The sequence below is a fragment of the Nerophis lumbriciformis genome, linkage group LG02 (assembly GCF_033978685.3).
Source record: "Nerophis lumbriciformis linkage group LG02, RoL_Nlum_v2.1, whole genome shotgun sequence".
In the NCBI taxonomy this organism is placed as follows: Eukaryota; Metazoa; Chordata; class Actinopteri; order Syngnathiformes; family Syngnathidae; genus Nerophis; species Nerophis lumbriciformis.
In genome coordinates this window covers 41340001-41361728 of record NC_084549.2, presented here as the reverse complement: position 1 = coordinate 41361728, position 21728 = coordinate 41340001, and the positions used below count along the sequence as shown (strand labels likewise).

General features: G+C 37.0%; 2 protein-coding genes across 2 annotated transcripts in view; one reads left to right on the top strand and one right to left on the bottom strand.

Annotated features, from left to right (window-relative positions):
- The first annotated feature begins 731 nt into the window (after positions 1-731).
- On the top strand, positions 732-13845 carry tmem254 (transmembrane protein 254). Its single transcript, XM_061962941.2, has 4 exons — positions 732-948; positions 12250-12353; positions 12746-12805; positions 12927-13845. The coding sequence occupies exons 1-4, from the start codon at positions 862-864 to the stop codon at positions 13042-13044; spliced, it is 369 nt and encodes a 122-aa protein (XP_061818925.1). The 5' UTR covers positions 732-861; the 3' UTR covers positions 13045-13845.
- Positions 13846-16432: 2587 nt separating this feature from the next.
- LOC133607805 (L-threonine ammonia-lyase) overlaps positions 16433-21728 on the bottom strand; it is a 44466-nt gene continuing 39170 nt past the window's right edge. Inside the window, exon 11 of the mRNA XM_061962773.1 lies at positions 16433-18156. Coding sequence (XP_061818757.1) covers positions 18058-18156 — 99 coding nt within the window. The 3' untranslated portion in view covers positions 16433-18057. The remainder of the gene's footprint in view (positions 18157-21728) is intronic.

Below are 21728 nucleotides of genomic sequence, written 5' to 3'. Positions count from 1 at the left end.
AACCCTTGACCCTTGACCCTTGATCAAAAGCAATATAGAATAAATAATAGGATAGTCAGAATTAAAAATGATACAGAAAACAAAATTCATGTTTTTTTTTTTATTGATGTTGTTTTACACATACGCTAAAGCAGGGGTGCCACATACTGAAAAGTCTACATGCGGGGGAACATATTGATATATTTGTATTAATTGTAAAGAAAATAAAACAACAATATTAATTAAACATGCTTGAAACAGATTTTACTTTATGTTAGCTTTGCAATGTAGATGATAAAGCGTATGTATGAATATTGGTCATTATAGTATCAAAATGTGAGCTGTCTCTCATTACATTGTCTTTTGTTTTTTTGTTCTTTGGTTTGACTCCCTGCGCTAAAGTATTACATATTTGAATCCGAGTGGAAATTAGACATATGTGTGTTGGTGTTCATGGTGTATCAACACCTTTCAACATTTATATTGTGTAAATGTACTTTTAATATATATTTTTTTTAATAAAATGTTACATTCAAGAGGGCATCGTGAATGTGTCGTCACGTTCCATACGAGATGACGTACAGGCTTGTAATAAGGTTCAATAAGCAACTACGAGGACGCCCTATTACGATCATAAATAAAAGTCCTATAATTTGCAATTATTGTATGCATTTCATACGCAACAGGTACATCAAAGACATCGTAAAATGATGTTTTCCGCAGTATAAAACACAAAAACAGACGTAATTAAACGTTTAATATACGTGTGAATGTGAGTGTGCCTTCCAAGTAAACATCCGCCCATCCCCGGCAAACTATAGTTCCTGCTGATGCTGCACGGACCTATTTGGCAGCGGCACCAGCGAGCAGCGGCAGGCAACTATGGCTAAGAGTGATGGAAGTGACTATTTTAAAAAAACAAGCCTTTTTTGGGTCGTCTCCGTAACGTTCGGACTGGTGTATTTCACCGTAAGTACAATCAAATATGTTCATTTTGCTGTCGTCGAAAAGTTTTATCATCCCCGGGTCACATACAAGTACTTTAAATGTCGGCAGCATCTTGTAAATGTATATATATTTGTATGAATCTCCATTTTCATTTAGATATTTAGTTTCCGAGGCCATTGTCATTATTTGTTGATCGATAGCATTTTTATCTTATCTGATTCATTCTGCCATGAAAGAAAAGATTAAAGTCCAAAGTGCAAGTGAACGTCCCATCGTAGCAGTTCGCCCCCAATTTACTTGTTTCCAATACTCAGAACCCTGTTCGAAATATGACACATTTAAGATAGGCTGGTGTCCATGCTTTGAAATAACATACAACGTTGGAATATAGAAACATGGCGGTTCTTCTTTAGTGCTGCGATGCTGGGTGCATTCCAATGCGGTCCAGCATTATTTGTGTGCTCTTTGTTGTGTTGCCACGTTGCCGATGCACCGAACCAAACACTTTGTAGAATTGCCTGAACGCGAATGCCGTTCTTACATGAATTATACTTTTCTCCCACATCTCGCTGTCCTGCGTGACTTTATAACGACCAGCTGAATAAAGGACTAGAGTTGTGGACACAGGGGCCCAACTTACAATGACCCTTTTTGTACAGCAGCCATTGTGCACATCAACACAACAGGTGGACAAGAGACACATCATTAGGTACACCAGAGGTCGGCAACCCAAAATGTATAAAGAGCCACATTGGACCAAAAATTAAAAAATCTGCCTGGAGCCGCAAAAAATTAAAAGCCGTATAATGAAGGCAGCACATGGGTCTGTTAGCCTACTATCAAAATTACTTTAAAAGTCTTATATAATTGTGTTATAATGAAGGCAACATGCAACACATGATGTGTCAATATTAAACCTACTATCAAAATGACTTTAGAGTTATAATGAAGGCAACACATGATGTAAGTGAATATTAGCCTACTATCAAAATGACTTTAAAAGTCTTATATACGTGTTATAATGACGGCAACACATGATGTAAGTGTCTATATTAACCTATCAAAACGAATTTAGAGTTATAATGAAGGCAACACATGATGTAAGTGTCTATATTAGCCTACTATCAATATGACTTTAACAGTCTTATATACGTGTTACAATGAAGGCAACACATGATGTACCGGTAAGTGTCTATATTAGCCTACTATAAAAAATACTTTAAAAGTCTTATAAGTGTTATAATGAAGGCAACACATGATGTAAGTGTCTATATTAGCCTACTATCAAAATTACTTTAAAAGTCTTGTATAGTGTTATAATGAAGGCAACACATGATGTAAGTGTCTATATTAACTTACTATCAAAATGACTAGAGTTATAATGAAGGCAACACATGATGTAAGTGTCTATATTAGCCTACAATCAAAATTACTTTAAAAGTCTTATATAAGTGTTATAATGAAGGCAACACATGATGTGTCTATATTAGCCTACTATCAAAATTACTTTAAAAATCTTATACAAGTGTTATAATGAAGGCAACAAATGATGTAAGTGTTTATATTAGCCTACTATCAAAATGACTTTAAAAGTCTTATATAAGTGTTATAATGAAGGCAACACATGATGTAAGTGTCTACATTAACCTACTATCAAAATGACTTTAGAGTTATAATGAAGGCAACACATGATGTAAGTGTGTATATTAACCTACTATCAAAATGACTTTAGAGTTATAATGAAGGCAACACATGATGTAAGTGTGGATATTAGCCTACTATCAAAATGACATTAAAAGTATTATAATGACGGCAACACATGATGTAAGTGTCTATATTAACTTACTATCAAAATGAAGGCAGCACATGGGTCTGTTAGCCTACTATCAAAATTACTTTAAAGTCTTATATAAGTGTTATAATGAAGGCAACATGCAACACATGATGTGTCTATATTAACCTACTATCAAAATGACTTTAGAGTTATAATGAAGGCAACACATGATGTAAGTGTCTATATTAGCCTACTATCAAAATGACTTTAAAAGTCTTATATAAGTGTTATAATGAAGGCAAAACATGATGTGTCTGTATTAGCCTACTATAAAAATACTTTAAAAGTCTTATAAGTGTTATAATGAAGGCAACAATGAAGGCAACACATGATGTAAGTGTCTATATTAGCCTACTATCAAAATTACTTTAAAAGTCTTGTATCAGTGTTATAATGAAGGCAACACATGATGTAAGTGTCTATATTAACTAACTATCAAAATGACTAGAGTTATAATGAAGGAAACACATGATGTAAGTGTCTATATTAGCCTACAATCAAAATTACTTTAAAAGTCTTATATAAGTGTTATAATGAAGGCAACACATGATGTGTCTATATTAGCCTACTATCAAAATTACTTTAAAAGTCTTATATAAGTGTTATAATGAAGGCAACAAATGATGTAAGTGTTTATATTAGCCTACTATCAAAATGACTTTAAAAGTCTTATATAAGTGTTATAATGAAGGCAACACATAATGTAAGTGTCTATATTAGCCTACTATCAAAATGACTTTAAAAGTCTTATATACCGGTAAGTGTTATAATGAAGGCAACACAGGATGTAAGTGTCTATATTAACTTACTATCAAAATTACTTTAGAGTTATAATGAAGGCAACACATGATGTAAGTGTCTATATTAGCCTACTATAAAAAATACTTTAAAAGTCTTATAAGTGTTATAATGAAGGCAACACATGATGTTTAAAAGTCTTATAAGTGTTATAATGAAGGCAACACATGATGTAAGTGTCTATATTAGCCTACTATCAAAATGACTTTAAAAGTCTTGTATAAGTGTTATAATGAGTAAGTGTCTATATTAACCTATCAAAATGACTTTGGAGTTATAATGAAGGCAACACATGTTAGTGTCTATATTAGCCTACTATCAAAATTACTTTAAAAGTCGTATATACGTGTTATAATGAAGGCAACACATGATGCAAGTGTCTATATTAGCCTACTATAAAAATACTTTAAAAAGTCCTAAGTGTTATAATGAAGGCAACACATGATGTAAGTGTCTATATTAACCTATCAAAATGACTTTAGAGTTATAATGAAGACAACACATGATGTTAGTGTCTATATTAGCCTACTATCAAAATTACTTTAGAAGTCTTATATATGTGTTATAATGAAGGCAACACATGATGTAAGTGTCTATATTAGCCTACTATAAAAAATACTTTAAAAGTCTTAGGTGTTATAATGAAGGCAACACACGATGTAAGTGTCTATATTAGCCTACTATCAAAATGACTTTAAAAGTCTTATATAAGTGTTATAATGAAGGCAACAAATGATGTAAGTGTTTATATTAGCCTACTATCAAAATGACTTTAAAAGTCTTATATAAGTGTTATAATGAAGGCAACAAATGATGTAAGTGTTTATATTAGCCTACTATCAAAATGACTTTAAAAGTCTTACATAAGTGTTATAATGAAGGCAACACATGATGTAAGTGTCTATATTAACCTACTATCAAAATGACTTTAGAGTTATAATGAAGGCAACACATGATGTAAGTGTCTATATTAACCTATCAAAATGACTTTAGAGTTATAATGAAGGCAACACATGATGTAAGTGTGGATATTAGCCTACTATCAAAATTACATTAAAAGTCTTATAAAAGTGTTATAATGACGGCAACACATGATGTAAGTGTCTATATTAACCTATCAAAATGACTTTAGAGTTATAGTGAAGGCAACACATGATGTGTCTATATTAGCCTACTATCAAAATGACTTTAAAAGTCTTATATAAGTGTTATAATGAAGGCAACACATGATGTAAGTGTCTATATTAGCCTACTATCGAAATGACTTTAAAAGTGTTATAATGACGGCAACACATGATGTAAGTGTCTATATTAACCTATCAAAATGACTTTAGAGTTATAATGAAGGCAACACATGATGTGTCTGTATTAGCCTACTATCAAAATGACTTTAAAAGTCTTATATAAGTGTTATAATGAAGGCAACACATGATGTAAGTGTCTATATTAACTTACTATCAAAATTATTAGAGTTATAATGAAGGCAACACATGATGTAAGTGTCTATATTAGCCTACAATCAAAATTACTTTAAAAGTCTTATATAAGTGTTATAATGAAGGCAACACATGATGTGTCTGTATTAGCCTACTATCAAAATTACTTTAAAAGTCTTATATAAGTGTTAATGAAGGCAACAAATGATGTAAGTGTTTATATTAGCCTACTATCAAAATGACTTTAAAAGTCTTAAATAAGTGTCATAATGAAGGCAACACATGATGTAAGTGTCTATATTAGCCTACTATGAAAATGGACTTTAAAAGTCTTATATAAGTGTGTAGAGGTTGCCCTCTAGTGGGTTCCTCGGACCACTACACACTGCCACGAGAGCCCAGCTTTCAGGGTACAACACTTTTATTTTCATTAAATAGTGCAGGGTTTTTGCTTTCCAGCAAAATGTTTTTTTCTGCGTCGGTGTCTCTCTCTCTCTCTGGCTCCCACTCCAACTCCAACCCCGTGTCTCGTTCCGGCTGCTGCTAATAAAGGTGACAGTTGATTTGATAACAATGCCCACCTGGGCCATCCACTCACCTGTCGCAATAGCATGTTAGCATCGATTAGCTTGCAGTCATGGATTGACAAAATATGCCTGATTAGCACTCCAGCAAATCAATAAAATCAACAAAGTCCACTATTGCGCATTCACGCACAGCATAAAACATTTGGTGGACAAAATGAGACAAAGAAGGAGTGGCATTAAACACGTCTTTCTGTGGCAGCATCGAAGAAAGTTGTACATGTAAAGAAACTACGATGAGTTCAAGGATCGCTGAAATTAGTAGGACAAAACGGTTCTTGCCAAATACTCTCGTCAGTGAAGCATCTATAACATAGCATGTATAACATAAACAGTGAGATTTCTAACAATTAGGAAGGTTTGTGTCATATTTGTTCTCCTACAGAAAATATATTAAAACAAAAAATATATATTTTTCTTCATCTTTTTCCATTTTCACACATCTCTGAAAAAGGTCCAGGGAGCCACTAGGGTGGCGCTAAAGAGCTTTGGGTTGCTGACTCCCGAGGTGCACTAATTCAAAAGCTGTTGCTGTTAACATCTGTTTTCTAAATTTATAAAAGTCTTTATTATTTTAAAATATTGATTATTCAACTAGCTTAATTATGTATCTACATTTTAAATGTTCTTGTCTCATTCTGGTATATAGATTATTCCTAATGGCTTGTTGCCATGTGTGCTCACCCTCACATGACAACACCCACCAACTGAAGCTAACATGATAATTTCTCGCTAGAAGTGTGTCTAATTACATTTTAGGTGCTGTACTCGAACAAGACTTTCCTTTGCACTACTGCGGCCGCAGTTGTAAAAATAACATTTTTAGATTTGGTCAAGAAACCTGTGAACCACCACGTGGTCTGTGGATTTTGCAGGCCTTTTTGAAAGGGATCACAAGTTCTCTCAGGGCAGAAGTGTCAAACTCATGTTCATTGTGGCCCACATCACAGTTCCTAGCTAACACAGTAACTGCAAAACATACAGTATAATATAAGCATATACTGTACATGCAGATTAGGGCCGCACACTGAAAAACTAAACTATGCGGAGGAGGCAACCCTCAACTTTGAGTGTAAAAGCAATATTTTCCCCCAAATATATTCAAAGTGGAATAGTTGATGTGAAGTAGTTGGAGCCCTAAATGGGCCACTAATTCATAACATTGATTTCAAGTCATTATTATTTTTGGAGCCATGACAGTTTAAAAAAACATCCCGCTAAAATTATTGGGGATCCAAAAGGGTCCCACTCAAGTGTTAGAAATAAATTACCGTATTTTTTCGGAGTATAAGTCGCTCCGGAGTATAAGTCGCACCGGCCGAAAATGCATAATAAAGAAGGAAAAAAACATATATAAGTCGCACTGGAGTATAAATCGCATTTTGGGGGGAAATTTATTTGATAAAACCCAACACCAAGAATAGATATTTTAAAGGCAATTTAAAATAAATAAAGAATAGTGAACATCAGGCTGAATAAGTGTACGTTATATGACGCATAAATAACCAACTGAGAACGTGCCTGGTATGTTAACGTAACATATTATGGTAAGAGTCATTCAAATAACTATAACATATAGAACATGCTATACGTTTAGCAAACAATCTGTCACTCCTAATCGCTAAATCCGATGAAATCTTATACGTCTAGTCTCTTACGTGAATGAGCTAAATAATATTATTTGATATTTTACGGTAATGTGTTAATTTCACACATACTCACATACTCCTGAGTATAAGTCGCACCCCCGGCCAAACTATGAAAAAAACTGTGACAAACTTGCAACACTTAAGTCTCTAGATCAGGGGTGTCAAACTCATTTTAGATCGGGGGCCACATGGAGAAAAATGTACTCCCAAGTGGGCCGGGCTGGTAAAATCACAGCACGATAACTTAAAAACAAAGACAACTTCAGATTGTTTTCTTTGTTTAAAAATAGAACAAGCACATTCTGAAATTGTACAAATCATAATGTTGTTTTTTTTATACTTACCTGTTGCGGTTAATAGTATATATACTTTATTTGTCGTTATTTATATTTTCTGAATAAATTATGTGATAATGTTCATGAGTGAACTCATTGGTGTTCATTTTCAATCAATCAAGATACAATTGTTTTATCAAAATCAAATTACAGTATGTTATTTATGTAGTTTGATCATTTTCCTCGACTGATGTACTAATAACATCATGTGGTTTATTTTGTACATTTGTAGCATCATCTACAACAGGGGTGTCAAACTCAAATACAGAGTGAGCCAAAAGAACAAAGCCGCGGGCCAAGGTTGAACAAATTAACCTTTTTGATAGGGACCCAAACAAGTTTTACATTAAATATGAACAAGCAAGGCTTATATAACTTTATAGTGACATGCAAAATCGAGTTTCAAATAATAATAATAATACAAAAATATCAATGGCATATCAAATACAATTTAAATAAAAATTGAATGCCTCTTTTCTATTTGCAGCCTTCTGAGGTAAATATCAACATTAACTTTTTCCACAGGCTAATACATTTGAAAAAAAAAAAATGAATAAACCATTCAGGACTTTAAACTGCTCAGTTTGCAACACACTGATCTAATCTGATGTGCCCAAGCCAGATACCTGACATATTTTCTTGGATGCTAGTTCATTAATGTCGGGGCTCAGGCTTTGAGCTGAGGCATCCCTCATTATCGAACAAAGGTGTTCATCAGTCATTATATCTCGTATTCCACAGTCTTGGGGGCGTGCCTCACAGGCACTACCTTTAACGTCATCTACGAGCTGACGTCACGTCCGCTTTTCATCCCTTCTAACAACGTGCCCACCCAGTAACAAGCTATGAGCGGCTCCTGTACGCACACACACGCAAATGCAAAGCATACTTCATCAACAGCGATACAGTTTACACTGAGAGTGGCCGTATAAGCAACTTTAACATTGTTAGTAATATACGCCACACTGTGAATCCACACCAAACAAGAATGACAAACACATTTCGGGAGAACATCCGCACAGTAACACAACAGAACAAATACCCAGAACCCTCTGCAGCCCTAACTCTTCCGGGACGCTACAATATACACCCTCGCTACCTCCAAACCCCGCCGCCCCCCACCCACACACACACGCACCTTGTAGCGTCCCGGAAGAGTTAGTGCTGCAAAGGGTTCTGGGTATTTGTTCTGTTGTGTTTATGTTGTGTTACGGTGCGGATGTTCTCCCGAAATGTGTTTGTCATTCTTGTTTGGTGTGGATTCACAGTGTGGCGTATATTTCTAACAATGTTAAAGGTTTTTATACTGGCCCCCTCAGTGTAACCTGTATCGCTGAAGATCAAGTATGCGTTGCATTCACTTCTGTGTGCGTGCCACAGCCGCACACATGTAACTGAGCCAGCACTCGTTGAACTGGACGAAAAAGGGACGTTACAATTCTCGGGAGGGGCACTGAAATTTGGGAGTCTCCCGGGAGGCTTGGCAAGTGTGAGAATTAGCGGTGTACTGCGGCACCGCCGCTGTATATAATCGGTGGGCCAGCTCTAGTGTTAATTTGATATCACCTCACGGGCCAATTGAAATGGCCAGAGTTGACGCCCATGATCTACAACGATACAAAGAATTGCTATTGCGACACCCAGTGGACACATTTAGAACAGCTGTTTCTTTTTTTACTTGGCAAACTCATCCCGCTGGCCGGAGAAAACATGTTTGCGGGCCGTACGTATGACACCCTGCTCCAGATCAACATCAGATCTATCCGTCGATTATAAGGTTTTTATTTATTGTTTATGTTTGTTGTTATATGCCCTTTTAGTCATAGAAAACTTGTTTTATGGCAAACAGAAAATACGCAATATTTTCCACAGGAGAACATTTCATGTGACGTAATTGGAGCTTTGGATAGGTCAATAATTCACGACAGCATTGATTTTGATTCATTATTATTTTTAAAGCAATGAGAGTTTAAAGAAAAAAAAACATCCTGCATGGCAGCTTTGTGTTATTAGAGTCAACATTACACCTGCTTGCTCTTTAATTACATTATTGTGTTATTTTTTTATTAATAGTAGTTTAAAAATGTGCCGCGGGCCGATAAAAAATTTGCTTCGGGCCGCACTTTAGACACCTCTGATGTAGATGATGGAAAACCTGGTTTGGCATCACAAGTCAAGGTGACACACAGATAATAAAGTTAAGCCCTAAAAATTGAATAGCTTGTTACATCAAATAATGAGACAGTTCATACTTACGTACCCTTTTTCTGTCAAAATTGAAAAACGTTTAGCAAGAAAAACGAGTGAACATTTCCAATCTTTTGTGGGCCACAAAATGTTGTAGCAGGCGAAATGTGACTTCTGAGCCTTGAGGTTGGCACTCGTGTGTCAGGCAAACTAACCAAAAAATGGGCAGTGATGAAAAACATCCTTTGTTAGAAACCAAAGCTATGTATAAAATGTTATTTTAACTTGTTACAATGTATTTTATTCATGCATTTTCCCTGACAAATGAGGTATTTTCAGTCTTGATGTAAGTGAAAGACTTATTGTATTAGATTAGTGTTATAGTGATAGGGTTGGAATTGGGGGTTAAATCACCAAAATGATTCCCGGGCGTGGCCACCACTGCTGCCCACTGCTCCCCTCACCTCCCAGGGGGTGATCAAGGGTGATGGGTCAAATGCAGAGAATAATCTCGCCACACCTAGTGTGTGTGTGACAATCATTGGTACTTTAACTTTAACTTTAACTTTTTAGTCTGCACACATGTAATAACATAAGAGTGTGCTAGCTCTATTTGGCCACAAGGTGGAGTATCGAGCCAGGTGTGCACAACTTCCTTTTGGCATACAAGTAAATGAGCAGCGTAGACAACCGTAAGGCATTTATCATATTTGTACAATAAATGCGCCCTCTGTTTGATCAATAATTACCATAATAGGATAGTTTGTCTCCTTCAATACATAGATATAAGCTGAACTATATCATGTGCCTCTTTATTTCCATGTGGGGGCGCTGTTTTGCCACTGGCAGCTTTCGTCCAACAGTGCTGTTTATTTATTTAGGTGTAGGAGTAATACAAGTATTCAGCCATGTTCCCTTAGGAGTTTGTTAGTTGGTTCGTCACTTATTATTCGCGAGAGTTTAGGATAGAATCAGCATAAAAATAATAATGATAAACTATGAAGTATGAGCAATAATATGGGCTGCTTGAATTGCAGCCGACCCAAAATACTCAAAACAATAAAAACAAATAAATGACTTGTGATTGTTAGAAACCCTCATTCTTGAATATATTGTAAATTATGTCTGTGTACTGTATCACTTTTTAAATTGAGCTATGGTTGAACATTTTTGTAACCCTTTTAAAGTAGAACTGCATTACAAATTATACTATTTACAGTCTGTATTAATGTTTTTCTGGAGCAGATGGTCATGAGCAATGTCAAATTGGTTATGTAATAATTTCCCTCAAAATGTGATCATTTTATTTCAGTATTTAGTATTATATATTTGTTTGTTACATGGGACAATGAACATAAATGAACATCCATCCATTTCCTACCGCTTTAAACTGCTCCACTCTGATTTGTTGTAATGACCAAATATCTTTTATTCATTTAAAATTTACCAACACCGTATTTCCTCTTGAGTAAAGGCAAGTAGTTTATATATATAGAAATGCATCCATCCATCCATTTTCTACCGCTTGTCCCTTTCGGGGTCGCAGGTTGTGCTGGAGCCTATCTCAACTGCATTCGGGCGGAAGACGGTGTACACCCTGGACTAGTCGCCATCTCATCACAGGGCCAACACAGATAGACAGACAACATTCACACTCACATTCACACACTAGGGACAATTTAGTTTTGCCAATCAACCTATACATAAATGAACATATAACATGTATATGTGGTTAAAGGCAAATTACCATCTGTAGTCCCGACAGATTGATGTGCAAAAAATCTGAAGCGCAATTCTTATTCATCTCGATTCCAAATTGAGCCATAATTTTCAAAAAATTGAAAAAAAATTTTAATAAAAAAAATTTCCCAAATTTTTAAGCCAATCTCCATACAATCAAAATTAGATTTTCTTACCTGTAACCTGTTTTGAAAAAGCTTATTATTAGTTCAATATAATATATATACGTATAGTATTATAATTACCATACCAAATAATACATTGCCAGAATCAGTTTGTATCGAGACACAATTCTGTATCGAATCATCAAGCCAGGTATCGGAATTGGATCAAAAATTCACAACCCTATTAATTTTCCTACCCTGTGTGCTGAGGTAGTGTGTCGTGATGGGAAACTTGGTTTGTTTTCCTGACACGAGTTCCTGAGTCACCCACTGAAGTGAATTGATTACTAGAATCACTGGAGTTATCCGTCAGTTTACCCACACAACTAATCCCACATTCTGCTTTCATTTTGTATTCTATATGGCAAAAGCAATGTTTGTAAGTGAGTGAATGGAGACCAGTACCTGTGAGTTCTGATTCAGTGTATTAAAAAAAAAAAAAACTCACTCGTTCACGACTCGCACGTCTCTATAAAATGTGCTATGAAATGCGTTATTTCTGTTTTGTTGCAGAAATGATTACTAAAATAATGTTTTCATTAATTAATGTGTGCAACACAAATGAATAAAAATAAAAGACACTTTTGTTTTTTAGTGCATGGTGTTTTCTCCTGAAAAAATACCATTCCATCTCCTCGGCCCGTTTGGGACCTTCTGCAAACACCTTGTGGACAACTATGCTGGCATTATGTACAAAGGGTAAGCGCTAATCTACAAGCTTTGTTTACATTTTGACCTGCAAATATTTACCCAGAGCGACCTCGTTTTTTTGTACTTAAGTATTCCTTTGTGTTAAAATTGCACACAATTTACACATTGGGCTTCTTCAAATGAAACACTTCAATCAGAGCGTGTCGCTTCCACAAAAGTCACCTGACGGCCCACTTTTCCAGTGAGGGGATAATGCTGGTGAAGTCATGTGACTTTTTATGGGCGGCCTTTCACACTTACATCATCATGAATGGATTATGTAAATCAGGAAGGTCCGGACAGAAAAGTGCAATGATGCGTGTTGTATATCTAAAGCTTCACTGTAAGTCAAAACTAACATTGGCTAAAAATAAAATGTTTACTTTGATTTCTGACCACAGGTGGTGGGCTACTGTGGCGATCCATGTCGTAGAGGCCTTGGTATCATTGAAAGTGTGCAGGTAAGCATGATGTGATGATGACGTCCACTAGATGGTGCTGTTGTTGCATTTTCAGTGAAGCGAAAAGGCAGAGAAATGCCTGCTGAAGCTAATCTTGTCTTTGGTTTGGACTTGTTTGCAGAAATAAAGGCATCAACACGACAACCAGCTGCTTCTGGTTCTGCCAGACTTTAGTGTTCGGCTTCGCTTCTCTCGGTCTGCTCATCAAGTACAACCCCGAACGACCCAAACAGCGCTGAAGACGACATGAAGAGCGAGCAGAGAACAATGTCTGTGCCTTTTCCTGGAGATTGAAGTAACACATTCAGTTTCTTAAATCATGCTGTGATCACTCACTGTATGTTTTCTAATGCAGACAGTATATTTATCCATTTAATAATAATATATATACATTAAAGCAAGCATTCAGAGAGGTCTGCTAAAAATTAATGACAAGTTTTCATACTTTCTTAAAAAGGAACTGCACTTTTTTAAAATGTTGCCTACCATTCACAATCCTTATGTGAGATAAGCACACATATATATTATAAGGCATTCTAAATAGTAAATAAATGTGATCAAAAGTCAGCATACAGTGGAGCCTATGGTAGTTGCTGTATTCGGCCAAAAGGTGCTTAAAAACATCCAAACACCGCCTTTAAGGTTTTTATACACACTAAGTATATATGTACGGTAATGTAGTAACAGGCACGTTGATAATAACGTAATATTTAAGTATTTTGATCATTTTAAGCATGAGAGCCAACAAACATAATAAAACATCACTCACTGTACAATGTCTGCTGTCATTAGGATGCTGACTGTTAGGATGTTGATATATTCCCATTTAGATGAGGAATGACTCATAATCCTTGCAAAGAAAAAAGGGGGGTGCAACCAAGCGTCTTTTTGTGTCTTTTTCGCCATTTTCGGGTCTAAATTGGATGCCAAAATTGTCCAACTTGTTGGTTGACGTCCTCATCCTTCTACTATCGAGGTGAGAGGCATTACCGTATTTTCCGCACTATAAGGCGCACCTAAAAACCACAATTTTTCTCAAAAGCTGACAGTGCGCCTTATAACCCGGTGCGCTTTATTACGATTAATTTTCATAAAGTTTCGATCTCGCAACTTCGGTAAACAGCCGCCATCTTTTTTCCCGGTAGAACAGGAAGCGCTTCTTCTTCTACGCAAGCAACCGCCAAGGAAAGCACCCGCCCCCATAGAACAGGAAGCGCTTCTTCTTCTACCCGCCCCCGGAAGAAGAAGAAAAAACGCGCGGATATCACCGTACGTTTCATTTCCTGTTTACATCTGTAAAGACCACAAAATGGCTCCTACTAAGCGATCCCGTTCATAAAAAGACGCAATCTCTCCATCCGCACACGGATTACTACCGTATTTCACAGCAACTGAACCGCACTGTGGAACGGGAGCACGTACGGTGAATATTCGCACCACAGGGAATGAGAAGTCGTCCTTCACTGTGGTTCTAGCTTGCCATGCTAATGGCCAGAAACTTCCTCCCATGGTGATATTCAAAAGGAAGACCTTGCCAAAAGAGACCTTTCCAGCCGGCGTCATCATAAAAGCTAACTCGAAGGGATGGATGGATGAAGAAAAGATGAGCGAGTGGTTAAGGGAAGTTTACGCGAAGAGGCCGGGTGGCTTTTTTCACACAGCTCCGAAGGCGAACACACCTTCACTAAGACGGGCAGACAGCCTCGGACGACATACGCCAACATTTGCCAGTGGATCGTAAATGCCTGGGCAGATATTTCGGTCACAACTGTGGTCCGAGCTTTCCGGAAGGCAGGATTCACAGAACAACAGCGACACTGACTCCCGATGACTTCTACGAGACGGAACCGGCCATTTTGGATACCACGCTTGCGCAACTTTTCAATTCGGACACCGAAGACGAAGAATTCGAAGGATTTACGAATGAAGAATAACTTCAGAAGGTGAGCGCTATGTTTATTTTGTGTGTTGTGACATTAACGTTCGAGCAACATTATGTTACTATTGCTCTACACCATTTTGAATTTTACTATGTTTGTGATTGCACATTTGCGTACATTTTGGGACAGAGTTGTTAGAACGCTGGTTTTCAATATATTATTAAAGTTTGACTGAACTATCTGACTGTTTTTTTGACATTCACTTTAGCGCAGCGTTTTTTTGACATTCACTTTAGCGCAGCGTAGGCGCGGCTTATAGTCCGGGGCGGCTTATTGGTGGACAAAATTATGAAATATGTAATTCATAGAAGGTGCGGCTAATAATCCGGTGCGCCTTATAGTGCGGAAAATACGGTATTTATGATCGGAAATAAGTAGAAAATGGATGGATGGATAAACTTTCACGAGCTGCTAGACAAAGCCGTTCACCAGCCGATGATGTCAATAGAGCAGCAACAAGCTACTTAGCTCTCTGGGATCATGGCGCTGCTTTAAATAGTTTCTGTGTTTGCCTATAATAACAATATCACTAATACTTGGTTAATATTCCGATCACAAAATGTAAATTGAGTTTTGTCGGTACTTTTTTTTTAAAAAATTTATTGGCGGAATAGAGGACCTCCCATTGACTCCATTGACTTTTATTTATGTTTTAAGCATTAGACCGCATTTAAAAAAAATAATCCGTCTTGTCTCATTATGATTGTGAACAATAGGCAGAATTCCACAAAAGTGCAGTTCCCCTTTAATGTTTACATTCTGTTTGGAGCTGCTGCTGCAGTGTTGTACTTTTAAAAACACTAACACTTAATAAAGCTCTTACAGTAAAACAAGTTGTTGGTTTTTTTTTGCCGAAATATGCTTGGTAACCCAAAATAATTTAGATTAGTGCTTTAAATTCGCTTTTTGACATGGTAGGGGGTAGCGGGGGGTGTATATTGTAGCGTCCCGGAAGAGTTAGTGCTGCAAGGGGTTCTGGGTATTTGTTACGTTGTGTTACGGTGCGGATGTTCTCCCGAAATGTGTTTGTCATTCTTGTTTGGTGTGGGTTCACAGTGTGGCGCATATTTGTAACAGTGTTAAAGTTGTTTATACGGCCACCCTCAGTGTGACCTGTATGGCTGTTGACCAAGTATGCCTTGGACATTCACTTGTGTGTGTGTCAAAAGCCGTAGATATTGTGTGACTGGGCCGGCGCGCAAAGGCAGTGCCTTAAGGTTTATTGGCGCTCTGTACTTCTTCCTACGTCCGTGTACATAGCGGCGTTTTAAAAAGTCATACATTTTACTTTTTGAAACCAATACCGATAATTTTGAAACCGATAATTTCCGATATTACATTTTAAAGCATTTATCGGCCGATAATATCGGCAGTCCGATATCGGACATCCCTAAATGGTACTGATGATGATGATATTGTTATCACAAATGGCGCCCATATTTTTGATCAGTACATGAAAAATATAAGTTGTGTTATTACTTTAAAACACAGGTGTCAAACTCATCCTTCTAATGTGGCGGGGTGTTATCTAAAATAAACACACTGTTAGTCATCTTGACTTACAATTTAATCTGTTAGTAAAAGTATAATAATCAAAAACAGCAGTGTAACAAGGCTATTATATGTTTGTATTCATATATACCATATCTTTCGGACTATAAGTCGCAGTTTTTTCCATAGTTTGGCCGGGGGTTGCGACTTATACTCAGGAGCGACTAATGTGTGAAATTATTAACACATTACCGTAAAATATCAAATAATATTATTTAGCTCATTCACGTAAGAGACTAGACTTATAAGATTTCATGGGATTTAGCGATTAGGTGTGACAGATTGTTTGGTAAATGTATAGCATGTTCTATATGTTATAGTTATTTGAATGACTTTTACCATAATATGTTACGTTAACATACCAGGCACGTTCTCAGTTGGTTATTTATGCCTCATAACGTACACTTATTCAGCCTGTTGTTCACTATTCTTTATTTATTTTAAATTGCCTTTCAAATGTCTATTCTTGGTGTTGGCTTTTATCAAATAAATTTCCCCAAAAAATGCGATTTATACTCCAGTGCGACATATGTTTTTTTCCTTCTTTATTATGCATTTTCGGCAGGTGTGACTTATACTCCGAAAAATACGGTACCCACTGTTGCATATGGCCCTCTCAGGGCAGCCCCAGTTGTGATGTGGCCCTCAATGAAAAAGTGAGATACCCCTGCTTTAGAACAGACTATCATCACACATAAAGAAACCGGGTAAACGTGGCAATATTTACCATGCAAACATGTACAGTACACTGTATACTGGGGTGACTAATGCAAATAATAATAATAATTCTCAAGTCAGAAAACATTTCATAATAATGAGCCAGCTGATAACAAAATCCCAAAAGTAAGTTTTATTCAGGAAACATTTCTACTTGGGAGCGAAACTACCTCTTTAAAAATGATACTCGATCATAAGTACAACCATTCCGAAATAAATATGCAAAGCAATGTGTACAATGTACAGGACTGTGCAAAGGCGACATACTTGACCACAATCAACTTAGAGAACACTCCAATACAGCAAATATGACTGTATTTACTACATCTATTCAAATTCTAGTGGATTTATTAGTTTTTTTCGTAACTGCCTATACTATTCAATGTTTGCAGTGTCACAGCGAATGCTTTGAAAAAGGGAATTCCAACAACAAAACCTTTGCACGGTACTGCACATGTACAGTGGCAGTTCTAGCTTGGCATTCTCTAGGGGGCGCCCCAAGGATGAGGGGGAAAAAAGACTCAAATAGATTTGTGCTCAGCGCTCATTCGGTGAGGATATGTGATCTTGAGTCACGCAGGAAACTGCAAAGACGGTAATCAACTCCAGACGCTATCTCAATCAGCACAACACAAAGCATGCTGGGAAGCCTGAGTGTGATTGGGTTGGTATGAGGTAACCAAGGGCGCCACATTAAAGATATAGACCCACTACTAGGTATATACATTGATATTGAACAAACTATAATATATATAGTCCAGTGTATACCAAAAATGTATCTTTCTGAAAATCTCCCTCATATTAGAGTGTACCTAATGGTGTGGCTGCACATACTGTACCTACACATGCCCCCACTGTGCAGTAGAACTACTTCACTGTAGCAGCAGACAATCATAGCAGCATAATCAGTATCAATATGAATAATAGTGACTCTAAATGCAAATTTTGAACATCCGTTGTGTGAATGGGACTAAGTTGAGTCCACATGTTGATGACATTCCATTCAAAATATACAGTAGGTTAGTTTCATCAATGGTCACATGATCATCGCTCCAGCCAGCAGACAGAAGGGTAGCGTTCACTCAACGTCTTCCTCAGTTGAGTGCTTTGTGTCTTGTCTCTGGTTTCCACTACACACTCCACCTGGCAACACACACAATTACTGTCATCGTATGACACCGCATGAACAGTCACTTTTTAGTTGTGTAATTTCAAATCCGTTGCAACGTTTTGGGTAAATATATTCAAATGTTCGGATTTGAGATAGGCTACAGAACCCCCCGCGAGCCCAAGAGGGACAAGCGGTAGAAAATGGATGGATGCATGGATTAAACAAATTTATCAGAATCAGATCAGTCGTCAGATCATTGCCAGCGTTTCTCCTCCCATAGAAGCTGTGAGTCTGCTGACATCCTCCCTCAGGCATACGCTGTCAATATACAGTCCTGGATGACGTCAGCAACTATCTAAATCAGGGGTGTCAAACGTACGGCCCGCAGGCCGGATCAGGCCCGCAAACTGGCTTTATCTGGCCCACGGGAAGAGTTTGCTAAGTATAAAAATGAGCCGGAATTTTTTAATGAAAGGAACTGCTGTTCTAAATGTGTCCACTAGATGTCGCAATAGCAATTATTTGTATCTTTGTAGATGATGCTACATACTGTAATTGATTTAATCTTGATTGAAAATAACACCAATGAGTTGACTGATGAACATTATCACATAATTTTATTCAGAAAGCATAAATAACGACAAATAAAGATAGAATACTATTAATCACAACATGTAAGTGTAAAAAAAAACAACATTATGATTTGTACATTTTCAGAATGTGCTTGTTCTATTTTTAAACAAAGAAAACAATCTGAAGTTGTCTTTATTTTTAAGTTATCGTGCCGTGATTTTACCAGTTCGGCCCACTTGGGAGTAGATTTTTTTCAATGTGGCCCTCGATATAAAATGAGTTTGACACCCCTAAACTAGATCCACACTTTAGGACCTGTGGATGTTTACACCAGGGGTCCCCAAACTACGGCCCACAGGCCGGATCCGGCACCCCAGCATCCAAAATCCGGCCCACGAGAAGTCCCAAGAATTACATTTTTTTTTTTTTTCTTTAAAATTTTTTTTTTTTTTTAATCTTTCCTTTCTAATCCATTTTCTACCGCTTGTTACTCTCAGTGTCTCCTAGCCGCGCAGGCAAATCATATTGTCTAAAAATTAATTTTCCCATCGATAATGTGACAATGTTAAATGTTGATGAACATCAATGTGTGTATATATAAGATATATATATATATATATATATATATATATATATATATATATATATATATATTATATACAGCCCGGCCCCCGGCCAAATATCCTTAACCCAATGCGGCCCCCGAGTCAAAAAGTTTGGGGACCCCTGGTTTACACTCTCCAGAAACACATGACCTCTGCAGTTTGTTAACAAATCCTTCTGGATGCATCACATTACAACTTAAAAAAAAAAAAATACAATTAAACAAAGTGTCCTAGGGATTTTCTGCTGACAAATATTTCCTTCCTGCATGGTTTCTTCCAAGGTGACAGAACTGACCAAAAATCAGGAGTTCAAAACCTTCCTAATGATTTAGCATTTTAGTTCATTAAACACGCCCCAATCGATTTAAAGTATTACATTTTAATACGATGGGTGACAGGCACAAATAAGAAATAGTCCAAATCCAAAAACACACATACCATAGGAAGGGGATTCATATAACCCCATTTGTTGTGGTTTACCTGACACATGGAACGTGAGGAATTGGGCGGGTGCACTATCCGCCTTAGCCGCAAGAAGGCAGTAGAGTGTTGAATATCCTGAAATGTACTTTGTGGCGATTATAACTTTGACCACAGTGTCAGTTATGTAGAGTGGCGCTTTCCATCATTTTCAGAAGACTGCATGAAACAATGATTAACCCCCCACCTTCTTCTCGCTAGATCTGCCCAGGAATGTGGCCATATGAATCCCTTCCCTCCTGTATTACTATAAAATATTACATTTTCGGGCCTGAACTACGAAAGGTTTGCGTGTTTTAAAACACAAGCAAACTTAACAGCACACACAAAGCTGATCTACTAAACTTGTGAGCAGAGGAATACATGTCTTAAGTGAGCAGAATACAGAGCACAATCCATTTAGCTGGACTGTCTTTATGAATATGCAGAATAAATGCTGATCATATCCATGTCTCCATGGTGACAGCCTGTAGTGCACACAAATTCCTCACTTAAATAGGGCGGCCTGCACCACTTTTGCAATTGTTATCAACTGTACGCAGTCTTAGTGGATCACATGCAACACACCCACTAATTGTAGTAGACACCATTTAAAAATGTAGAAGGAGAACAGGCAGTGTGTGTTTAAATGCGGATATTCCTTTAGGTCTGACACTCTTTTTGTTTTGTTCTGTGAATTTGCACATCTGTGGTTTGTGTTTTTTGTCATTTGTTAATTTTCTTTTGCATTTTCTTTTTCCCCTTTTTTTTATTTTCCAGATAATAAAAAAAAACTCACTGAGATTAAAATCTCTTTTGCGAGAGTGGCCTGGTCAAGAGGGCAGCAAATACAGGTTTCATAAATAAATAGAACAACAAAAACAGGAGTGGTCACACACTATAGTTAAAAGTACAAACTACTTTCAAGATAAACAAAAAAACACGCGATAGGTACAAAAATTAATCTTTCAATAAAAACAAATGAAAAACAAGTAGAGTGCCAATAGAAACAGCTTCTCCATTCTTTAAATTGGCCTGAAATTCCCCCAAATGTATCAATTCAGGTAGCCTCAGATCCTTTTGTAATCCATTCCCTGACCATTGAGCAGCAAATCTGAAGGCTTGTGTTGGCTCTAGAATTTTTTTATTTTCTTATCTTGTAGTGATTATGGTATTGCAGTGTTTTTCATTTGCAGCAATTTCCGGTTGCATGTGTTTCATGGCGTTTGTGTTTTGGGTTAATTCTGTGTTAAGAGTGTTTGGACGTTGCTGTAATTTAACATACTCTAAAATGTACCAAATCTTGCCAGTAAAGCAGACCCACAGTATTCACGGGGGGGTGACGTTCTAAAGGGCCCTGAATGGCCAACAAGCACGATTAATAGATGCATCATAAAGAGGCCTAAAATGCCTATGTTCTATACTCTAAACCCGACAATAAGCACATCACAGTTTTTTAATACATTTTAAATTCACATTCATGTACACGTGAAGAAACGATGTTTGTGTCCCTTCATTATTGTGTGTTACGTATTTGTCAACTTGACAATGCAGATAAACTTTCAAATTTAAGACAAAAGTCCCATTAAAAGATCTAACTCCAGAGCGTCCATGTGATGGGGTTGGTTGTCACAATGTGGTAAACCAGGGGTCCCCAAACTTTTTGACTCGGGGGCTGCATTGGGTTAAAAAAATTTGGCTGGGGGCCGGGCTGTGTGTCTATATATATATATATATATATATATATATATATATATAAATATATATACTTCACGCACTAATTGACTAAAAGAGTGCACACTTTCCGCATGCGATGATGTCACGTTATCGATCGGAAAATACATTTTTTACAATATTATTTGCCTGAGCAGGTAGGAGACCCCGATAGTAAAATAGATTACAAAGCACAAATAAAAAAATAATAATTGAGACTTCACACGGGCCGGATTTTGGACCCCGGATCTAAA